The sequence below is a fragment of the Falco peregrinus genome, chromosome 6 (genome assembly GCF_023634155.1).
Source record: "Falco peregrinus isolate bFalPer1 chromosome 6, bFalPer1.pri, whole genome shotgun sequence".
Lineage (NCBI taxonomy): Eukaryota > Metazoa > Chordata > Aves > Falconiformes > Falconidae > Falco > Falco peregrinus.
The window spans coordinates 10,715,836-10,738,172 of record NC_073726.1 but is presented as its reverse complement, the minus strand read 5'-3'; the positions used below and the strand labels follow the sequence as shown (position 1 = coordinate 10,738,172).

The following is a 22,337-nucleotide window of genomic DNA, read 5'->3' as shown; positions in this document are numbered from 1 at the left end:
TGACTAATACAAAGAAGGTATAGAGCTGCTGGTATAATTAACACTGTATGTTACACCCAGAGTACAAAAGGAGTGTTTTTCTGTTAAGGTACAGAAACTTGTCTCAAGCTCATCTTTAATTTCAATGTTATGTTCATGGAAATGTAAACACAAAAATAGGAAAGCAGTCCATCTTTTTCAACCTTTCTCTGAAGTGAAGGGAAAATGCAGTTAAAAGTGATTCACATGCTCAAAAAAAACCCCAAGCAGGGAAGAAGGACACTACTTTTTCCTTCTTCATCAATTCACTGGCAGCAGAGATCAACTTTCTGAAGCAGGTACTCACTGCTAGCTGGATTAAAAAAGTGGTAAATCTCTTTCATGCTGAAAGATGAAAGCGTTAGCTTACTTCCCAGTGAGCCTTTATGGATGTGTTCAGTAGTCTAAGAGGGAAACTGCTAAAAGCATCACAGCAAGCTGCACAGCCACGGTGGAGCTGCGGGTTCCCAGCACACTTTGAGACACACGCTCACTCTTATTCCCCTCCGAGTACCTTGCCAGGAGCAAGGCAAAGAAGACCCATCAACTCAAAGCATGCAGAAAACCAGAGGGAGCTAAATAGAAAGCACCGTTTTTTGGTTTTTTTTTTTTTTTTCCCCGTGTTTAATTTTCTCAATTGTAATTGCTGCATGTCTGAAGCACAGTCAGAAGGCTGAGTTGGAATAAGGCAACAGGGATCATTATACAGTTAATTACCAATGACTGCAGCAAGCCTCAGATCAGAACCTGTTTTTCAAAAGAGCTTTCTTCTCCAGCTAAACAAATTACATGAGTTACTGGGGTCCCAAGGACCAGCCTACTTTGTCTTTTCAAAATTGAATATTTGCATAGTCGTTAGGACAGGATGACACTGTCCAGAAGAATTTTAAGATCACTTCTGTAAGTCTATCATTCCCTCTCAACATAAGCAGAGAAGGAATGGATGGACAGCAAGTGAAACCACCTCCATGACAGTAAGGACAAGCAAATTACTTGATTCTGGAGCTAAAACTACAGGGATTCTAGAACTTCACCTATATTCCTCCTTCTTATACCCAAACCCAAACTTTTTAGAAACCTGAGAAACAAGAAAAGGAAGCATTTTAGCAGTTGATGGCAAGTCTCATTTTCCAGACATAAAAGATTGCCTGCACAGTGTATGAACACAGTAACAAGCTCCTCCTGTTGCTGAATGAAAAAACTGAAGAAATGGTTAATTGCCTTATGCTGTTACCAGTGGCAGAAAAGTGGTCAAGTGGAGGATGTCCCTCACGACTGTAACTGAGGACCACGCTCATGGAAATTATCACGTGGGCCTCCCCTGCCCCAGTATTTTTCATCAGACATCTCCTTTGAACTGGTAGTATTTGAGAAAGGATACTGAATTCCTTGGCATTTGACCTGACACAATATTGCTGCTTGAATCTTATGAAGTTTCGGAAATCCGTAATTGTTCACTGCCTTTTTTTAAAATCCAGATTTGTAAAAGATTTGGCTGTGTTTTTTTCACAGTTTTGTTGAGCTACCAAAAGTTCAAAAGCCAAGTAAAAAGGTAATTTGCTTTCCATTAGAAAAGGTTAGACTTCAAATTACAAAATTGCTTCTTAATGGTGAAAATGAAGGATATTTTCTAATTTGCAGACTTACCTCAAATAACAAACTGCTGCACTACTGCCCTGGAGGAAGGCGCAGAGAGATGACATGAGAGAGTAAAGCCAAAGGGGTTTGTCATGGGCATTTCAATACTACTGATCACATTGCATGTGCCACAGCTCATTATGACAGTGCAAGAAAAACAGTACAGAACTAGACAGATTTGCTTTGCTTTGTTTCATTTTGCTTCCATCTAATTTAACTACGTATAGAGGAAATACTCTTGAAAGCATTAAAAACTGAATTACATTCAGAGACAACCAATAAAACAGACAAGAGACAGTACTAGGATACTGACTCTCGTAATTTGTTCACAGACTTCTACCACAGCATTTTGGACTGTCTGGACATAAACAAATGAAGGAGAGAAACTAAAAGACCAAATAAACAAGCTGGAATGCCATATATAAACTGATTAAGGTATACTTTTATTGTTAATGTTCAAAGGAAGATTACAGAAGACTCACAAGCAAATTGACTCAAACCAAGAGATAAGTATGTATTCATGGCTAGTTTTACGCTGGTCGTGAAGAAAGGTCTGAGAACGTTGGATTTCATTGAAAATAAAATCTGATCTCTGATCAAAGCACTTCTTACTCTTAAGACTCGGAAGGCTCTGCTGCAGTAGCATCTGCATATGATGAGCAGAATAGCACATTATTCATTGTGCATATTTATCACAGTGAAACTGCAGCGATACAAACACGTACAAATAAAGGATGCCTGCTGCTCCCAAAGGAAAATCTTTCCTAGTTTTAGGAAAGGTACACCAAAACCAGAAAACTTAAATGTAACAAAACCATCATAGTCTCACCCCCAGGAGATTATTTATTTTCTCATGCTGGGCTGCGAACCAGCACGCTGACGTTCCCAACTCAGGGAAAATGCTGAAAGGCATGCAATGCTCACAAGTTCTAAGGACCCGGTTGCAGCTTCCTAGCTGGGAAGCACTGGCCTAGAAGCATGCCACAGTGAGCATCTCTTAACATTTATTTTGCCACCACTGCTGAGAAGATCAAGAAACAGAAAGATGTCCAGAGCAACTGTATGCACATTAGAACCATAAGTCTATAAATACAGATGCAGAACTGCATCTTTTGACTATTTCACTTAAGATGAAAAAGAATGAGACAACAGCACCATCTTGAATCCTCTTGCCAGTCACTGGCAAGCGTGCAAGCAGGCATGCTGTGTGGGACTTGGCTCTGAACACTGAAATATACCTCCATGACAACATGCTGGCAAGCAGACAGACAGAAGCTAGTTCTGCACTAGCTAACTGAGGTGCCACAAACAGGGTAGCTCTGTGTACAGCTGCCCTAGACACCTGACCAAAACACCTGCAGACATAGCCCTAAGGTCCGTGGTATTTCCTACCCTGTTAGAGTCACTTGTGCATCCTCCTTCCTTTACATCAGCCTTACGATTCATACCCCTGCTGATCACTCGCTTCTGTAAGGACTGTCACATAGCTGGGTGAGAGGAGTTTTAAAGGAGTAAACCAGAGCAGTACAAAGCATCAGAACTGCACCAGGATTTGGGGCTGCATCTGGAACCCTAATTTCAAAATAAGAAAAGCAAAAGTTCCAAAGAGGGACCCATAATAAGTGCCCAATATCAAATTATTTACTACAGGTTAATATGTAATTTGCTTAGCATTTTTGTTTTGTTGAAGTGGCACAAAAAACACCCACTTATACAAAGGATAATACAATAAAATAAGAAATTGTACAATTTACATTTAACAAACAGCAAGCTAAGCAATCAGCTTAAGTTAATAAGAAAAACTGAACTAGAAATGAGGGGAAATGGTTTGACAGCAAGGCCAAGTGGAAAGAACAGTTTCCTTAATGAGGTAGTTACTGTTCACTAGCAGTGCTCAAAGCAGTCATTTACTAACTGGAACAGACTGGGTAATCTTATTTCTCTTGGTATGCTCCGTTTAAGATAATGTTGTTTCTTGTTGAGAATCTTGGGTGGATAGCAACTTTATGCCTGGATTTAACTTTGAAGAAACCTCTTTCTTGCTCTGTGAGGATAAAACCTTTTTAAGGCAACATGAAATAGAAAAAGCCAGCTCTATGGCACTATAAAGTTTACTTCAGAAAACAAAAGCTTGAGAAGAATCTTGTTTCCCAGGTTTGGCTTTTCAGCAATACCCTATGGTGGGAAGCGTAGTTCAATCAAAACCTGAAAACAATCATGAAGAAAATATTTGCATCATCATTGTTCTGCCTTCAAAACTCTCTGGACATAAGAATTTGTTGTCATCTTTTCAAATCAGGAACAGAACAGAAATGAAATGGGGTTGAGAGAGATCAGTGAGAATTTAAAACCTCACTTACGGACTTCTGCATTTCAGCCATGCATTTGCTGACCTTTTTTATCCCTTACTGCAATGTTCTTTCTAGCTTGGTTTACTCAGAGATCATCAATTCACCATTAAGAACAAAACGCCACTTTTCTAAGACATCACTTTAAAGTTTAAAGGATTTTGACAAGTCACACATCTCTAAGGATTTGACAGGTAAAGCATTTTATCACAAAGCAAAACAGTAACAGAGGTTCAATCAAAATATGCAACAAAAATTATTTTCCCCACCATCTAGAAATCTAAGAACAAGTGAAATAATACCCAGAGTAAATATGAGTCCTAGAAATTACATCTAATGGTACATGGAAAATAGGAGGTACTCTTCATCATTATTTATTTGCTTGGTGGGTTGGGTTTGGGTTTTTTGGTTGCTTGGTTTGTTTGTTTTTAAGATTAAAAAATCCTTTAGCTACTAGTATCTTGCAGTTCAGTGGAATAATTAATTAGAAAATTACACAGCTTTCTATAGTGGATCACTAATCAAAACTTCCAAGTCTAAAGAAATTACACGATAAAATTCCAGCCACCTACAGAGTCGGGACAGACACACCCTGGTTGCAGTAACATTGGCTCAGAGTCCATAGGCATCTTGTGGAAATTTTCACTTGTCTTGTATTCAGATACTTTGAGTGTATTATTGATGTGAAACTGCACGGCTCCCTCTGGTCGTGGAGAAAGACAGCAGGTCAGAGATTGGGCCAAGTATCTGTTTGACTAAGGAAAGGAGAAGTGTCCTGTTGCTCCCCAGTACTTTGGGGAGTCCCTGACATACTTCTGAATGGAACACACAGACATCAAAATATAAAGGCACAGAAGAAAATTCACTGGCATTAACAACTCCTTTAATGAAATATTTTGCAGTGTAACTCTTTTAATGAAAAATTTTGCAGTACTATTTCCACTTACAAAGGGCCTTAAGGTCAGCTCTGTATTGAGACCTGGAAAAGGCAGCAGAAAGGATAAATTAAAAAGATCAAGAGTTGTCATCCTTTCATCATCTAGTGAAATAAAAATACTTCCAAATTAAAAAAAATGAGAGTAAAATTTTAATATCTCCTGCAAGATTTCTGCTGCACTGATACTAAACTCCTATTTCTTACTAGTATCAGGCTAGCTGAAACCTCCCCCACTGTCTTCAGTTGCCCAGAAAACAGCATAAACAAAAATGTGTATAGTCCGTGTCTCAGTGCAGCATACTGGTAACTGCAAAAGCAAGGTCCACATAAATTTTGTTTTCCTTTGAGACCAAGTAGAGAAAAATAATTAAGCAATGCAGACCAAATCCACTTTATTCTAACAATTTGAGCCATTCCTGGTTTTTTATTTGGTTTGTTCAGATTAACAGACATTCAGAATTTACCTAATAAACAAGTAAATAATGTCTTGTAATGTTTACTACAGTAGAGACATACCTCACTACCCAACACTAATTACTGCTGCAGTGTAGTGCCAGATCTACATGGCATCCTTATTTGCCTAGAACAACAGTGGTCACTAAATGAACAAAAAGGATACCATTACTGTGATTTTTTTTCCCCCCATGTAAATTCAGTAAGCTCTTTCTCCCTCTCTTCCTATCAGCACGCACCACTTGCAAAGCTAAGGATTGGTACAATTAATGCAATAAACTCCATCTGTCAACTACTACCTCCTTTAGCAGTTTGAAATACAGGTCTGCTGTAATTACATCTGTAACGTTAACATGGGAACTGTATGACATCCTCAGTCAAATTAACAATGATCATCCACAAATATCAGTGTCCAAAGAGTCTGGCTAGAGAGTTTCAACAGCTAGCAATTACATTCTGTGCAAATGGACAGCAAAATGCTCTGCTTCTCTGACACCATACAGGTGGAAGTGAAAATGGGATTTCCCATATTCAAAAATGCAAAGAATATAGTTACATGTAGCTATTTGTAAAGCGAAAGACTGGAGGATTTCAGCACTGATAGGGTTCCCGTGCAAGAGCAATACAACACCACTCTCAAGAGAAAGCTGCGTGTCCTAAAGCCTCCAATTCAACTCCATCAGGTCTCTCCTTAGAATGTAAGAGGTCTAACCATGTAAAGCATGTTTTAATTTGTTTTATCTTCCCTTCCCCTCACTTCCTTGAGAAAAAGACTGCTAACACTGAGATAATCTCCATCACATGCCAAATTTTGGTGGCTGTTCCAAAACGTTGAAGGCATTAGAGCTTCTTCAATGAAATGGATGACCTAAAAAACTTTGTTAGGCATCCTTCTTGGAGGTGGCCTAAAAACATTTTAGTGAAGATCTTTTCCAAGAACTGGCCTAAACCAGACCTCTAAAATAACAGCCCCTGTGCAAACATTACCTGACCTTAAGTTTGCCAACATTTCAAAGCAACTGGAAGAAAACTAACTGCGGAAGTGCTGGTAAGTACGACTATAAATGTATTTGCTGTCGAAAGGCTCCTCATAAGGCAAAACTCAAAATTATCCTGAAGTTAATGTAAGCAAACATCCTGTGGAAATAGCTTCTCCAAATGTGACTGCATCAACAATAAACCCCAAGCTGGCCTAGTATTCAGGTTTTTGAAGAAAATCTGAACAGAGCAAAAAGCCCATATCCTTAACTAAATATGTATGCCAATTATGACTTTTGAGAAAAATGAAAGCAGAAACTAGTGAATTTATGTCCTGATACCCTGATACATTAGCACCCTAATGTATTTAAATAAATGATTAATCCACTGATTCCATTATTTTGCCTTGATTATATCACAACAGAACATTCCAACATTTAATTATTTTGTGTGTACTATGTTTTGATTCTAACGAATGCTTTTTAGCTCCTTTAAGTGTCACCTTCATCGCTGAAATATCAGGATCAACTATGCCTTTTGTTGCCTTGAATAAAAACTGTGTACCTAAAATAGTTGATATTATAAAAATCAAGCTGCAAAAGCAACCAAAATACCAGTTAGTCCAGAAAGCCAGTTCCTTTCTGCAATCTCACCAGTGAGATCCTTTTGTCCCTCACTTCCAGGCACAACACCTTCAGACCAAGTTTTCAACAATTATGGGCAGAAATAGCATCACTGCTTCACTCCGCTCTTTACGGAAATACATCAACTTTTTTTCAGACTAACCCAACATCTGAATGTCTTCACATGAAAAGCTCCAATAAACACAGTTCATCCTTTTCTAAGGACACATGCAAGAAATAATCAATGTTTTTGTCACACTAGTGTATTTTCCCACTATGGGCCAAACGACTGCTCTGCATGAAGGGGGAAGGAAAACTTTTACAGGCATCCTGCAAATGCTCAACACAGATTTGATCAAAACAGTGATATTATCACAGGTAAATAAACTGGCAGATGTCCACGGGATTATTTTATACATGATTTCCCCCCATTCTTAGTCTCTGTAGAACTCTGAAACTCCTTAACAGCCCAATATCAACACTGAATATACCCAAGACATAGTTTGCCTTGCACCATGACCACATCAACCAGCTGCCAAACCCCACATGAGGAACCCTTTTGCATGCCACACAGCACAGGGAAGGAAGGTGTCCCCAGCCTCAAGAGCAGAGGGAAGGCACACCGGCAAGCGAAGACTGACCAGAGCAGCCCAGTCAGGTTTAGGAGAGGTGTGCCTGCAGACACCGGGTGCATGTCTAACCAGCAACCTGCAGCCAGGATTCATGCCCTGCTCCTCCCTTGCCAACATGTTACACCCAAGGGCTTGTGCTGGTAGTTCAGGATTTGGTACCAAAGGAAGAAGGTATTTGTAGGACACTTGCTCTACTTACTGCAGAAGCTGAAAGGTACCACCTACCCCCACTGTGGAAAGTGAAAGGGAAGGGTTTCTATTACCATTTCAAAAGCTATACAGGGCAGTTTGGGTTGGATATAAGGAAGACATTGTTGAGATAAAGGTGGTGAGTCACTGGCACAGGGTGCCCAGAGGAGTTGTGGCTGCCCCATCCCTGGCAGTGTTCAAGGCCAGGCTGGATGGGGCTTGGAGCAACCTGGTCTAGTGGGAGGTGTCCCTGCCCATGGCTGGGGGTTGGAACTGGGTGATCTTTAAGGTCCCTTCCAACCTAAGCCATTCTACGACATGGGACCTCTGCTCACTCTTATTACTGATTTTGTTTGTTTTCTACTTTTAGTTCACCTTTTTATTTTAAACCCTCCCCCTAGCCAGGCAGTGCTGATCCATTAGCTAGGTTTGTACAGAATCTCCTGCCTCATCAGTTTTTGCTATTGGCCATACCTCAGCTCTTTCCTATTGCTTGACTGTGGCAGGAAACAATTGAACTTGCCAAGGACCACAACACCTGAATTTAAATGTAAATTAAAGTAGATATGATCTCTGAATCACAAACTGGTACAGTAAAACTAAGCCTGATTTTAAATTCTGAAAACCCCTCATAGTGCTAACTGCTACAGATCCTGCATTTAACGTTCAGATTTAAGCAGCACGCAATAATTATGGTTTAGAACCACATATTTAAAATGAAGCAGCAAGAAAACCAGGAAAAACATCAGTACATAAATTTTCTTGCAGCTTCACAATGCTTTAAACATTTGAGTTGAAAACCTGAGAACCTGCAATCATTACAATATTGAAAAAGTTTTCACAGTATTTCAAACATTCATTACAGTTCTTTGCACCCATTTTACTTGTATCTAACACTGTAAATTAAAGACTAAAGAATTAGTACTGTGAGTTTAGCCCAAGATATATACAACCCTATAGAAGGTATGTATATTAAAGGTGGCAAAGGAACCTCTTGGGGCTCTGCACAAGAGCATTTTCCAACCTCCTTGAAAAAGCATGCAAGAGTTGATGAATGAAAGATTATCTATTTTTCTCATAACTCATTAAAAAACTGGGATGAAATATGCAGAGAAAGACGATTTCAGAAGTCACTTTCTCAATTTTACACTTAGCAGTGTGTCCAATATAATTACTCATAATAAATTGCTGTATGATTGAATTTTTCTCTTTATCCAAAAAGCATCACCAACATCTGATGTTCTACCGATTAGAACCCGGCTCAATGCCTGTAATGGAATTTTCCACAGAAAAAATCCTGTGTTAATTCTCAGAGAATGATTACAGAAAGAGGACTAAATGTTTCCATACCCTCTCTAAAACTGGAATGGAAGAGGAAATAATTACTCAAGACAATCTTAACTATATGTATACAAAAATGAAACCTGCTAAATTTCAATGAGACTTTCAGGAAGTGTGGTGGAACGCTAGGGAAAGATTACACATAACACTAAAATGATAGTTTCTGGAGAATTAAAGAAGAGTTTATGCAACTCTTCCTATGAACAGTTTTCCTATTTGATTTTTAAGATGAGTGAAAAACAATGCCAGAATATTAATAGGAAGTCTTAAAAACCACAGTAGCATTAGAAAAGACATAATGCTGGAAGGATGAGGCAACAAAACTGAGCAGTTTAAACTTGCACAAGTAGTCCTGACAGAGGAGCTTGACTCTCTTACAACACAGTGAAACTGATGCTGAAATTAATATTAATTTATTTAGTAAAGAAATTACTCTGTCAGCAAATATTTCTAGAAAAGTAAACCAAAGACTGAAGTATAGCAAGTTCCTAAATCTTTCAAACTTAACTCTTAAATTTTTATGAGGACAAATTCTGAAGACACCCAGTGATTACAGACAAATGTAGTGACTCAAAACACCTGCAACTAGTGATACAGGATTTATGTCACACGGCCAAACCAAACTTTTTCTTTTACATTCAAAGTTAAAGAGTTGGGTGTGGAAAATCAACTGGCTTTGCAAGAAATATTGCATTAAGTCTCAAACCATGACTATGGCATAGGATTAAAGGCAAATTAATCATTTTCAGAGTAAAATAATTACTGTGCAGACCACGTATTTGTTTCCTTCCATGTCAGATAAAACTGAACTGTAGCTCAGCAAGGAAAGTACACAGAAATTAACACTGAGGCTTATGAGATGCTGCATGACAGGAACAAACAAGATGTCCGTAATTCAAAGTACTAACAAACACCATCAAACAGATTTGATGGACCACATGCAGAAGACAAAGATGAGAAAGCATCAGAGCACAGCATCAACACAACACACAAAGAAGTAACAGGGATTAATATTTTCAACAAATGGATAATAAAGCAAATGAAAAAGGCACAAGAGACACATGTAAGCAATGATATGAGAATATGTGGTAAAATACATAAAAATTGATTAAAATGCATTGAAGAGGTGCTGCAGCTTGAGCTAGATCTCCAGCTGGATTCCATCACTGCAGTGTTCATTAAATCTAATATTGCATACTGGTGACTATCTACTACAGCCCTGAAAAGAAATTAAAAATGACTACCACATGCTGACTCAAACGGCACAACTGGAAAAGGTGCAAGTCTGGAAGGGATTTTCTGGAAAGAATGGAAAATGGAATTGGGGTGGGGGGTATGATAACAAAAAAACCCACCAAAACAAACCAACAAAAACTGAAGAACCAAATTACAGCTAGTAGAGCTCGCAGTATATAAACATGGGATGAAGATCCCACTAGCCCATGGTGTCATTATAGCCTTGACAGCGATGATGAGATTTTTGGAAACCTCTGAAACTGGACAGCTAGAACATTTGTACACTTAATTCAAAGTGGCAAATGGCTGAAAATAGCTGGAGAACTTGAATCTTCCATTTTATAGGGCTATCTTGGACTATTATGCATAGCCTTTCATTGCAACAGCAGACATGCTGAAAAAATTATTTCTTGATGGGTCCAAAAATCTCATTAATAAGAGTCACAAAGTAAACCTTAACAGGACGGTTACTGTTTAGGTGTTTATTTTAAAATCATTTTTATTCAATATCACATCTTTTCCAAAGAGCAGGCTACTTCCTCTAACACATCAAGCTTCTTACACAGCTTGCTGAAAGAAAGAACCATAAACATTATGTCCTTTTCAATTCTACCCCATGCTCAGCATCTTGAGACATCCCGCTCCTCTGAAATGTACTGCTGGGCAGCTAACTTAATTCAGCCTTGCCCTGCACCATTTTCCAAATTGTCCTTCCTCCCAGTCTTAACTTCATCAGTTATACAGAAAAAAAGATCACTTTCCAACAACTTCTGTACTGTTCTTGCACCCCTACGTAGTTGCAAATGTTCATATACTCGTTTCACCTGCAGACCCACCCCCACTCTGTCACAAATGTCTTTACGAGATTTCCTTCATTTCAACTGCCACAGCACTGATCAGCCTGTGATCTGGAAAAACTCAAATTGAGTTCTCACGTTTCTGTACAACAGGGAAATCATTTGTCCACCCCTGACTTTTTTTTGTGCAACACAATTTAATGTAGATAAAAACAAGCTATAGGACATAAGTCATATCTTTTTCTCCATGAAGAAAAGTTTTGTTCACTAGTAAGGAATATCTGACCGAGAAAAAGGACAAATAAAATATGAAAAATAATGCAAAAAGATTGAGCAAAGGTGTGGTAGAGTGACATATGGAGGAAGACCCTTCAAAAGAAACACTAGTTTAACATACAGCCCTTGTAATTCATTGAGGAACTCTGAAGTTAGATGAGACAAAATGAATTCATGGTACCATTTGCAGAGTAAGAAATAAATTCTCCAGTCATATGCTGCTGATGTAACAGAGGACAGTGAACTGTCCTCTTAGTTTGGAACAGGACCCGTCCCTTAGGCAATTAAAACCACATCTAAAGACCTGCGCTGGTGGCTGAAGGCACTGAACATGCCTGGCAGGTCACTGCAGAACTTGAGAGCTGGCCCAGCTGTGTTGAAAGTTTCTCTTCTTTGGGAAGGGAACAGGTGGTTCCTCTACAAAAAACTATAAATGGTAACTGAAAATCAGAAGACATATTTCTCAAGATGGTAACGTACAACTAAAGCACTGATTAAAAGAGGTAACTTAGACGCATGGAGACAAAGATAGTGATTGTATCAAACACTGCCAGAAACATTTGTAGCACCAGAAGTTTTTTTTCATTTTGTCTTTTCTTCAGGGTTTGTTTTTTTGTTTTTTGCGTTTTGTTTTTTTTCCTTCTTCAAAAAGGGTGGATATTTTCAGTTCAATTTATCTCTTGTGCCCAGGCAGTGGATTTCAAATTTTAAAACAGAAAATGCAGTAGGAGGAAGCTGTTTCAAGAAGGTTTGGAACTTCACAGCCTTTGAAACTTAAAATTCCTTTCCTTTTATATGCATTAAAAGAGATCCTATAAACTTCTTAAACAATACAGAAAACAAAGCACATAACTTACCTCATAGTAACTTCGCACAGCATTGCAAAATGCTTCATCTGCTACGATTTGTGTCTCCCCATTCAAAAAGGCCTGGAAACGTTCCTTCAGGATCTGTAGCTGCTGCTTATTGAGCTATGCAAGAAAAAAAAAAGGGGAGAGGGGAGAGAACAATAATAAATGCAGTTAGTCTTGAAGTTAAAATATGCAGCAGTATACACACTTGGAAGCTGTGAACAGGGAGAAAAGGCAGAGGCTCCCTGGCCACCTGGCTCCCTAGTGAAGTAGCAGCTCTTCAGAGTCCCACATGCCCAAGCCAGGTTGCTGCAGCAATCATTCATGCACACAGCACACAACTAAATCTCTCCTCTTTCCCTTGTGTCCTCGGGATGCTAGAAGTAAATCCATCTGGATACTTTTTAGCAGTATTCTATATTCACATGCCAAATAAAATGGCTGCCCTTTCCCATGGCAGCAGCACCACCTAATAAAACCTACCTCTTCAGTCTTAAAAGATTTCAATTTTTTTCAGCCTTCAAATACATGAAAAACAACTGAGATGCCTCAATTTTTTGAAGTAATTTTAAAGGTCCTACCATTGGCATGTTTTAACAAGCACGCTCACCGTGAAGAAAATGGACTTCTGGGCACTGATTGTTATGCCACTACGAATGACACAAAACAACTAAGCTTGGGGAAGAGCAGCCACAAGACTCCAAGACTGTTACCAAATTACAATTACTGGACTTCATAATGAAGTTGAGTACCTTTTGAAAACAGACTCACAGAATGGTTGGGGTTGGAAGGGACCTCTGGAGATCATCCAGTCCAACCCTCTGCTAAAGCAGCTTCACCTACAGCAGGTGGCACAGAGACACGTCCAGGTGGGCTTTGAACGTCTCCAGAGAAGGAGACTCCACAGCCTCTCTGGGCAGCCTGTCCCAGTGCTCTGCCACCCTCAAGGTAAAGAAATTTTTCCTCATATTCAGAAGGAAATTCTTGTGTGGCAGTTTGTGCCCGTTGCCCCTTGCCCTGTCACTGGCCAGCACTGAAAAGAGCCTGGCCCCATCCTCCTGACACTCAACCCTAAGATATTTGTAGGCATTGACAAGATCCCCCCTCAGCCATCTCTTCCCCAGGCTACACAGGCCCAGCTCCCTCAGCCTTCCCTCACAGGGGAGATGCTCCAGTCCCCTCACCATCCCTGTAGCCCTCTGCTGGGCCCTCTCCAGTAGTTCCCTGTCTCCCTTGAACTGGGGAGCCCAGCACTGGACACAGCGCCCCAGATGTGGCCTCACCAGGGCAGAGCAGAGGGGCAGGATCACCTCCCTCGACCTGCTGGCCACGATCCTCCTAATGCCCCCCGGGATCCCACTGGCCGCCTTGGCCACCAGGGCACACCGCTGGCCCATGGGCAACTGGCCGCCCACCAGCACTCCCAGTCCCTTCCCCGCAGAGCTGCCCCCCAGCAGGTCACCCCTGGCCCGTGCTGGTGCTGGGGTTACAGGTGCAGGACCCCACACGGGCCTTTGTTGAACTCCATCAGGTCCCTCTCCACCCAGCTCTCCGGCCTGTCCAGGCCTGGCTGAATGGCAGCGCGGCCTCCTGGGGGATCAGCCGCTCCTCCCGGTTCTGTATCACCAGCAAACTGCTGAGGGTGCCTCTGTCCCCTCGTCCAGGGCACCGAGGGAAAGGCTGGGCAGGACTGGACCCAGCACTGACCCCTGGGGAACACCGCTGGCTACAGGCCTCCAGCTGGACTCTGCGCCACTGATGACAACCCCCTGAGCTCTGCCGTTCAGCCAGTTCTCAGTCCACCTCACCATCCACCCATCTAACCCACACTGCCTGAGCTTACCTATGAGGATGTTATGGGAGACAGTGTGAAAAGCCTTGCTGAGGTCAAGGCAGACCACATCCACCGCTCTTCCCTTATCTACTCAGCCACAAAAGGCTGTCAGGTTGGTCAGGCCTCATTACCCCTTGGTGAATCCATGTTGATTACTCCTGATGACCTCCACATGCTTAGAGATGACCTCCAGTATGAGGTGTTCCATCACCCTTCCAGGGATGAAGGTGAGGCTGACCAGCCTGTAGTTTCCTGGATCCTCCTTCTTGCCCCTTTTGAAGACAGGAGTGACACTGGCTTTCCTCCAGTTCTCAGGCACCTCTGCTGTTCTCCATGGCATTTCAAAGATGATGGGGAGTGGCTTAGCAATAACATCTGCCAGCTCCCTCAGCACTCAGGGGTGCATCCCGTTGGGGCCCATGGATTTGTGGGTGTCAGGTTTGCCTAATTTCATCTCTAACCCTATCTCCTCAATCAAGGGAGAGTCCTCCTTTCTCCATGCTTCCTTTCTTTCCTCCACGACCTGGGATTCCTGAGGACTGGCCTGAGCAGTAAAGACTGAAGCAAAGGTGTCATTCAGTAATGCCACCTTCTCTGCACCCTCTGTCACCAGGGCACCCACCTCACTCAGCAGCAGGCCCACATTTTCCCTAGTCTTCCTTTTCCTGCTGATGTACTTGAAGAAGCCTTCTTGTTGTCCCCGATATCCCTTGCCAGACTTAATTCCAAATGGATTTAAGCCTTCCTCATTGCTTTCCTGCATGTTCTGACAATGTTCCCATATTCCTTCCAAGTGGCCTCTCCCTCTGTCCACATCCCGTAAATGTCCTTCTGCTGTTTGAGGTTTGCCAGAAGCTCTTTGCTTACCCAGGCAGGCCTCCTGACCCTTCTTGATTTCCTACTCATAAGGATGCACCAATCTTGAGCCTAGAGGAAGTGATGCTTGAATATTAGCCAGCTCTCTTGGATCCCCCATGCCTTCTAGAGACCTGATCCATGGGATTCCTCCAAACAGGTCCTTGAAGAGGCCAGAGTTAGCTCTCCTGAAGTCCAAGGTTGCAATCCTATTTGTTGCCCTGCTTCCTCCACGCAGGATCCTGAACTCCACCACCTCACAGTTGCTGCAGCCAAGACTGCCCCCAGCCTTCACATCCCCAACCAGTCCTTCTTTGTTAGCACAGGGTCCAGCACTACACTTTGTTAGCTGCTCCCCCAACTGAGTCAAAAAATTATCATCAATGCTCTGCAGGAACCTCCTGAACTATGCAAGCCTAGCTACACTGTTTTTCCAGCTGGTATCAGGGTGGTTGAAGTCCCCCACGAGAACCAGGGTCTGTGATTGTGAGGCTGCCTCCAAATGTCTGTACAAGGCCCCACTGACTCCATCCTGATCAGGTGGCCTGTAGCAAGCACCCACGACGGTGTCACCCGTGTTGTCCTGCCCCTTAATCTTCACCCATAAGCTCCTGACTTGTTCTGCATCTGTCCCTAGGCACAGCTCGACACATTCCAGTTGCTCTCCCATATAAAAAGCAACTGCACCACCTCTCCTTGCTGGCCTGTCTTTCCTAAAAAGTACACAGCCATCCATGACAGCATTCCAGTCACGCGAGCTATCCCACCATGTCTCTTTAGCTGCAATGAGATCACAGCCCTGCGACCGCTCACAGATCTCTAATTCTTCCTGTTTATTCCCCAGGCTGCATGTGTTGGGTGCAGGCAATTCAGAGGGGTAACTGAGCATGCAGGTTTCCCAGGAGGGGTGCAAGATGATCCACCATAGCCACACACACCCTTGAGGTGGCTGGCCTTCCAGCACTCATCCTGGGAGGCAGCTAAGGAACATATATTACTGCCCTGAATGCCCTGGCTTATTCCCCAGTTGGATGCGATGGCATGAGCATTGCCACTTTGGACCACTCCCCTCGAGTCCTTCACTTTAATGCCCGCCTCACCAAGCTGGCCAGCCTACAGCCAAAGACTCCTTTGCCTCTTCTACACAAATGGATCGTATCCCTCCACAACAGGCTATAGTCAAAGAATGTCCCGTTGTCACAGAGTCCTGGCAGAGAACATTATATGATTAAACCTTGCAATCAAACCATTTTTATCAAAGTTTAAAGTGAAGGGGAAAAGCAATATTTGAAAGCTCTCCAGGGATCCAGACACAGGCCTTTTGCCATGGTTCCTATCAGCTCTTGAAATACTCAGTAAGATATTTCTCTTCATCAAATCTGTGAGAAGTTAGAATGTCACATCAAAGCAGACTGCTTCTTACATACTAATACAAAAAAGCAACACTTAAAAATAGTTGTTTTGCATTCCCAGAACTTAAACTCATGTAAAGCCTTTATTCCAGTAGGTATTCCTGAACTTTAAATTTAACATTAAAGAAGTTCAAACACAACTGATTGAAAAGGTTTTTCAACTTTGTTTTATTTTGCTTAGTTAAAAAAAAAACAACCAAAAATAAACATACAGCATTGAAAATATTTGTGATGGCTAACCCGCAATAAATAACATTACCCCAACTGCATCACCATTTCTTACAAAAGAACTTTTTGGCAACTACAGTATGGTGACCTCAGGTCTCTAGTGTAAACGCTTTTGAGCTACAACACTGTTGCAAGGTTAGCAAAATTACTACTATCCTGATAATGTGATAACCTTGGAAAAATTTCTGTTTCCTTCATATCAAGGGGGGATTTTCATCCTAGATAAAATTTGCTAAGTTTGTCAAGTCACATGCTTCTATGAAACATGTAGCAGTTCACAGCAAAACTCTCTCCAAATTGAATGCAAACCTGAAAGCTGTTCTCACAGGAAACAATCGTATAGATAACATCTAAATACTTCATCTGAGAAATCCTCTGAAAAATGGTAAAATGTAGGCAGTAGCAATGCAAAACCAAAGAACTATGCCTTTGAAAAAAAAACCAATCTAGTTAAAAATACATTACAATTCAGTTCCTCCACAAAACGATTAGTCATACAGAACAAGTCCCAGGAATCCCCTACAGAAGAAAAGGCCTCCTGTTGAGGCAAGCAAACTTCAACAGAGATCGCTGTGACTTGGAAAATTTCCTGCATGAGCTCTTGAGAGCAGCAGCCCAACCCTGACACATTGCCAGCCTGTACCACTGCTCGTTCAAAATCAATGGGGAAGGAGTATTTGTATTATGTCTGCACATACATCAAAAATGGCATCTATCCACCTGTCTGCCAGATATCCATTTCTTGCACAGAACCTGCACCACAAAGGTTAACTGTTTCTAACAGAAATCAAATTTTATTCCCAGATACGCAAGACAGGTCTTTCCCTTTATTTGATTCTCCATATTGTTCTCTCATTTTCTAAAGATACTGGACAAAGCTGGGATATTGGAAAATGCAAATTGCTAAGGATGGTTTGAGGTTTTTTTTCAGCATGCACTTGTTCTCATAGGGGACTTGAAGAGCCAAGCACTCCCGCAGACGGTGCACCGCCGCCAAGCAAGCAGCTCCTTCATCCCATGGAATATTCACAGCTCTGCCATGAGAACATGCGGGCTTCCTGCCAAGGCAATTATGGAAATGTGTTTTCATGCCTGCAGACTTCATTCTTTAGGTGATTTGCTTGTCTATTACCCACATATCAAACAAAAACATTATGAATAAGGCAATGAAATATAAATTTAATTCTGTCTTCCTCATTTTTAACCATCATAGTTCAGCAAACCAAAATGCCTTTAAAATATTTCTATATGAATTTCATATTCACTACTTCAGGTAGTAAGTAATTCTAAGGGTTGAGTAGCATTTTAGGATTACTGTACATTTCTTAACTTACGTTGCATTGCAAAATCTGGATGTGCAAGAGAATAAAGTTCTCCTGCAAAAATAAAAATAGTAATAATTTCAATGGAAAAAATGAAAAGCTACACCTTGCACTAAGGATGATCTGAAGTCTATTTTATAGGTCTCAAGTACTGTCATATGTAGAGACACAGTTCTGTTAACTGTCAAGACACAGAATAATTAATAGTAGTCTACTGTAGCGTACAGTTCCTCTGGGTTTTTTTTTTAATTTGTCAGAATATTGAGTGTACAGTGAATCCTTACTTTTTTTTTAATGTTGATCATTTTTAATGGATTAATTAACACTTCAATTTGTAGCCAAGTGCATTTAAAAATGAAACAAAACAAAAGGAACAGTAGAAATAGTAGCTTAGAAACGCAGAGAAAAAAGGGAAGCCTAATCACATTAGAATGTCGTAATAGCAAATGGAGAGAAGCAGGCACCTGTGCAGGACATTAACTCTTGGATGCCGCCAGACAGCTCAGCCTACCCCAGTCTGGGCTACCTTTGAATTTGTCCATCTTGGTTAACAACGAGCAAGAGATGAGGACATCACGCTTAGCCAGGATCCCAAGTGAAATGTTTAAACTTAAGGGCAATAAGCCTGACCGATTCTGTCTGCTACAAGTTCACATAAAAGAGCTCAAAACCTTCTGCAGTAGGATTGCCTTTCCACGGCACGCACCCTTCCCTCGGCAAGACCCATACACGAGACCTTTGCTTTCGGTACCTCACCACTTCTTTACATCTGTACTGTCAGTGCCTCTGTGTCTGCATTTTAATTCCAATAGAAAGATCCATGAACAGCAAAACTAAAATAAAAATAAAACTGACATTACTACCTGTACCCTCAAAGGTAAACTGAACTCTGAATATCACCTGAAGCATACAGTAAAGCCTTACTGATTCTGATGCTTGCCATCAACCTGCTTCAGGTTTGTACTGCTTATTTGGATTTCGCATTCTCAGCGGTACAAAATCCGTTGTCATAACTCTGTGTGATACTTCATAAATAACTACTGCTGCTTCATGGGAGAATGTATAACTAAGTTCCAGCGTCTCAGAATATCAGGCTTGATTGCATTCTGAAGAATGACTGAAGATAAGAAAAGGCACCTTTAAGGAAAAGCAAGATTAGCAGCCTTCAAATTTTTCTGTATTGCTGTCACGCAACAGATAAAAATTCCTTTTCCCCTCCATCCCTGTGCCTTTCACAACAGGTAACAATTATTTTTTCCTTTAAATTTGCTAAGCTTAACAGACTATCAAGAATGAAAACATACTTAAAATAGAATAAACTTCTCAAAGAGCTATTAAAAAAACCCCACAACTTTTTGTCAAGTTACAGTAGCAATTTAACTTTTCATAATTTACAGAGTAACACAGTGGTATCAAAGTAGCCTCAGGAACTTAATTATTAAAAACATTCTCTTCTCGCATTTAACATTTCAAAGAAGCTTTATATGTCCCAATATATTCCTCTTTGAGGACTGATATAAAGATTTGCTTTGTCTCTTCTAAAGTGAAACTTGGGTATGGAAACCTAGAAGCATTTGTCTTTTAGCTCCACTCACGTCTTTAAATAATTTCAATAAATGGATTTTACACAAAATTTGCTGTCTTATTTTTTGAAGAAGTTGCATTCCAAACAGATCTGGCCGTTAAGGGAGTTGTTCCAATGTCACATGTTGTACTTCATTAAATAATAAACTCCAAAATTTTGAAGGAAAAATGTATGTATTTGGAACAGTAATACTGTTTATCTTCTCTTTGAAAGACAGAAGGAAAAAAATAACCCCCTAGTTTCAGGTTGACGCTAGCTTTAGCGAAATTTTCACCTGCTTCTCACTACCGAAGTACACGGAGCAGCTCACTACTGCCCTAAACGTATGCAGCCAACAGCAGCCGGCGAAGACGTAACTCACAGCGCCAGTGCTTCCTACAAAACTTTGACCTTCAAAACGGTAAAGCTTCAAAGGTGGCCGGCGTGTTGGTCACAGCCAGCCCCTCCCCCCCCCCGCCCCACAGCAGCGCAGACGCCGGTTTGCAACGGCCGCGCGCGGTGCCCCCGCCCCCCGCAGGTGCAACCAGCCCCAGCGCTGGTACTGCGGGACCAACGCTCCGAGCCACTGCCACCTGCTGGCCGTCTCGGAAATAGCGCAGAGAAAGAATCACGGGGTGCACGCCTTCCCACTCGGAGCTGGGACCTCTTGCAAGTGCCAACAAACACCTGACCCTAACGCAAGGATCTTCCCGACTCCCACACTGTCGTGTGAAACTACCCTTTCTCAGACGGTATGGCTATTTTAAGAAAACAGCAGGAGGTGAGGACTGCAATTACAGATGGAGCTAGATAAAATACTTCTTGTGCAGACTAAAAAAAAAATAATAATGGATAGGGAGGAGTCAACCAAAGAGCCACTCCTGAACTCTCGGTGGCAGAGTATGTGATCTGAAGCACCAAACATGACTTAAGTCCCTAAACACTTCCTAAAAATAAGAAGTTTTGTTATTTCAAAACTATGCCATTTTGTCCAATGCCTTTGGCCAGCAGCAGCTGCTCTTGGACAACTTTAGCCACAACTACACTTTTTGAGAGCAAACTGAAAAAAGAAATAACCTGATGAGCATGCCCTGAAACAGCTGTCTCTCCCGCTTCAGTCAGGAGATAAATTTGCATCTCCTGAATGAACAGAAATTAAGGTACAAATAAATCCTTTTACATCCAACTTTTCACACAATTCTTTGAACATAACTGTTTCTTGTCTTGCCAGGCTCTTTGTCAAGGGGGGAAAAAAACCCAACCCCAAAAAAAACCCCAAAAGAGTCAAAATTATGCCAAGGACTAACCTTCTGATGTCGTGAGTTGAGTTTCACTATTAATAGTTCATCCCACTTGCCCATACCCTCAGCCAGAACCAAACCTGGACAATGCAACAGGTGCATTTACAGTGATGCTCAATTTAACACAACACTTCCAGGATGAAAAAATTCAACTACCACTAATTTCCTAGCATGTCAAATAGACCACGTGTTCAAGGCACTACACGTTCAACAGGTCCATTCGCACATCAAACCAAGTTTTCAACCTAAGCTCCACAGGCCTGCAAGAGCAGCATGCATGTGGCTTACATGTTTTTTGTTGGATTTTTTTATGTTTCATATGATTTCACATAGCTTTGAAAGGTTAAGTGCTGACGTAACTGTCATCTCCCTTGTCTCCCCACCTTCCCAAATCCTCCAAATGCAGCAGCATGCTCAAGGATGTCAAGCTCCCTGACTCCCTCCCTCTGCCTCCTCTGCGGGGCCTCTGAGCTCAGCTGCACACAATACTGGTCAACCCACCACAGCAGGCTTTCCTCTTCCCAAAAGAACCTTAGGAACGGCAGGACAGCACCTAACAGCCCTTGGAACAACTCTCACTCCTCTGCCGAGCAAGACTCAAAAGACAACCAAATCTTCATCCGAGACCAGTCCTGCTGTAACCCCAGCTCCTCACCACCCCCACAGCGCCAGGGAGGGCTTTATGCACGGAGCTGGATGTTGGGAAGCAACACGCACACCTCCTCCAAGAGAGCCAGGAGCAGGACACAGAGCCCTAGGTTAATTATCTCCTCTTTCTGTGCTGGTTTTGGCTGGGATAGATTTAATCTTCTTCGCAGTAGCTAGTATGAGGCTACGTTTTGGATTTGTGCTGGAAAGCGTTGATAATACAGGGATTTTTCATTACTGCCGAGCAGTGCTCACACAGTCATGGCCTCTTCTGCCTCTCACCCCAGCATGGAGGCTGGGGGTGCACAAGAAGCTGGGAGGGAGCAGAGCCAGGACAGCTGACCTGAGCCAGCCAGAGGGATATTCCATACCATACAATGTCATGTTCAGCATATAAAGGTGAGGGAAGAAGGAAAGGGGCGGGGGGACACACACACGACGGGATGACATGGACACGTTCAGAGTGATAGTGTTTGTCTACCCAAGTAACGTCTTCCCAACACGTGATGGAGCCCGGCTGTCCTGGAGATGGCTGAACACCTGCCTGCCCATGGGAAGTGGGGAATAAATTCCTTGTTTTGCTTTGCTTCCATGGACAGCTTTCGCTTTCCCTATTAAACTGCCTTTATCTCAACCCTTGAGTTTTCTCACTTTTACTGTTCCGATCCTCTCCCCCATCCCACTGCGTGGGGAGCGAGCGAGCAGTTGTGCGGGGCTTAGTCGCTGGCTGGGGCTAAACCATGACACCTTCCAGAAAAACAGAATTTCTGTGCCACATCATTGGCTTTTAATGAGCTTTATCTCATATTGGTGATGAGAATAACCCTGCAAAGCAAACAGCTAGTTATAAACAGCA

General features: G+C 41.9%; 1 protein-coding gene across 2 annotated transcripts in view; it reads right to left on the bottom strand.

Annotated features, from left to right (window-relative positions):
* Positions 1 to 22,337, bottom strand: part of CADPS2 (calcium dependent secretion activator 2) — a 323,550-nt gene that overhangs the window by 241,475 nt on the left and 59,738 nt on the right. For both annotated transcript variants that reach the window (XM_055808537.1, XM_055808536.1), the window contains exon 2: positions 12,324 to 12,437. In XM_055808537.1, the coding sequence (XP_055664512.1) occupies positions 12,324 to 12,437 (114 nt within the window). The remainder of the gene's footprint in view (positions 1 to 12,323; positions 12,438 to 22,337) is intronic.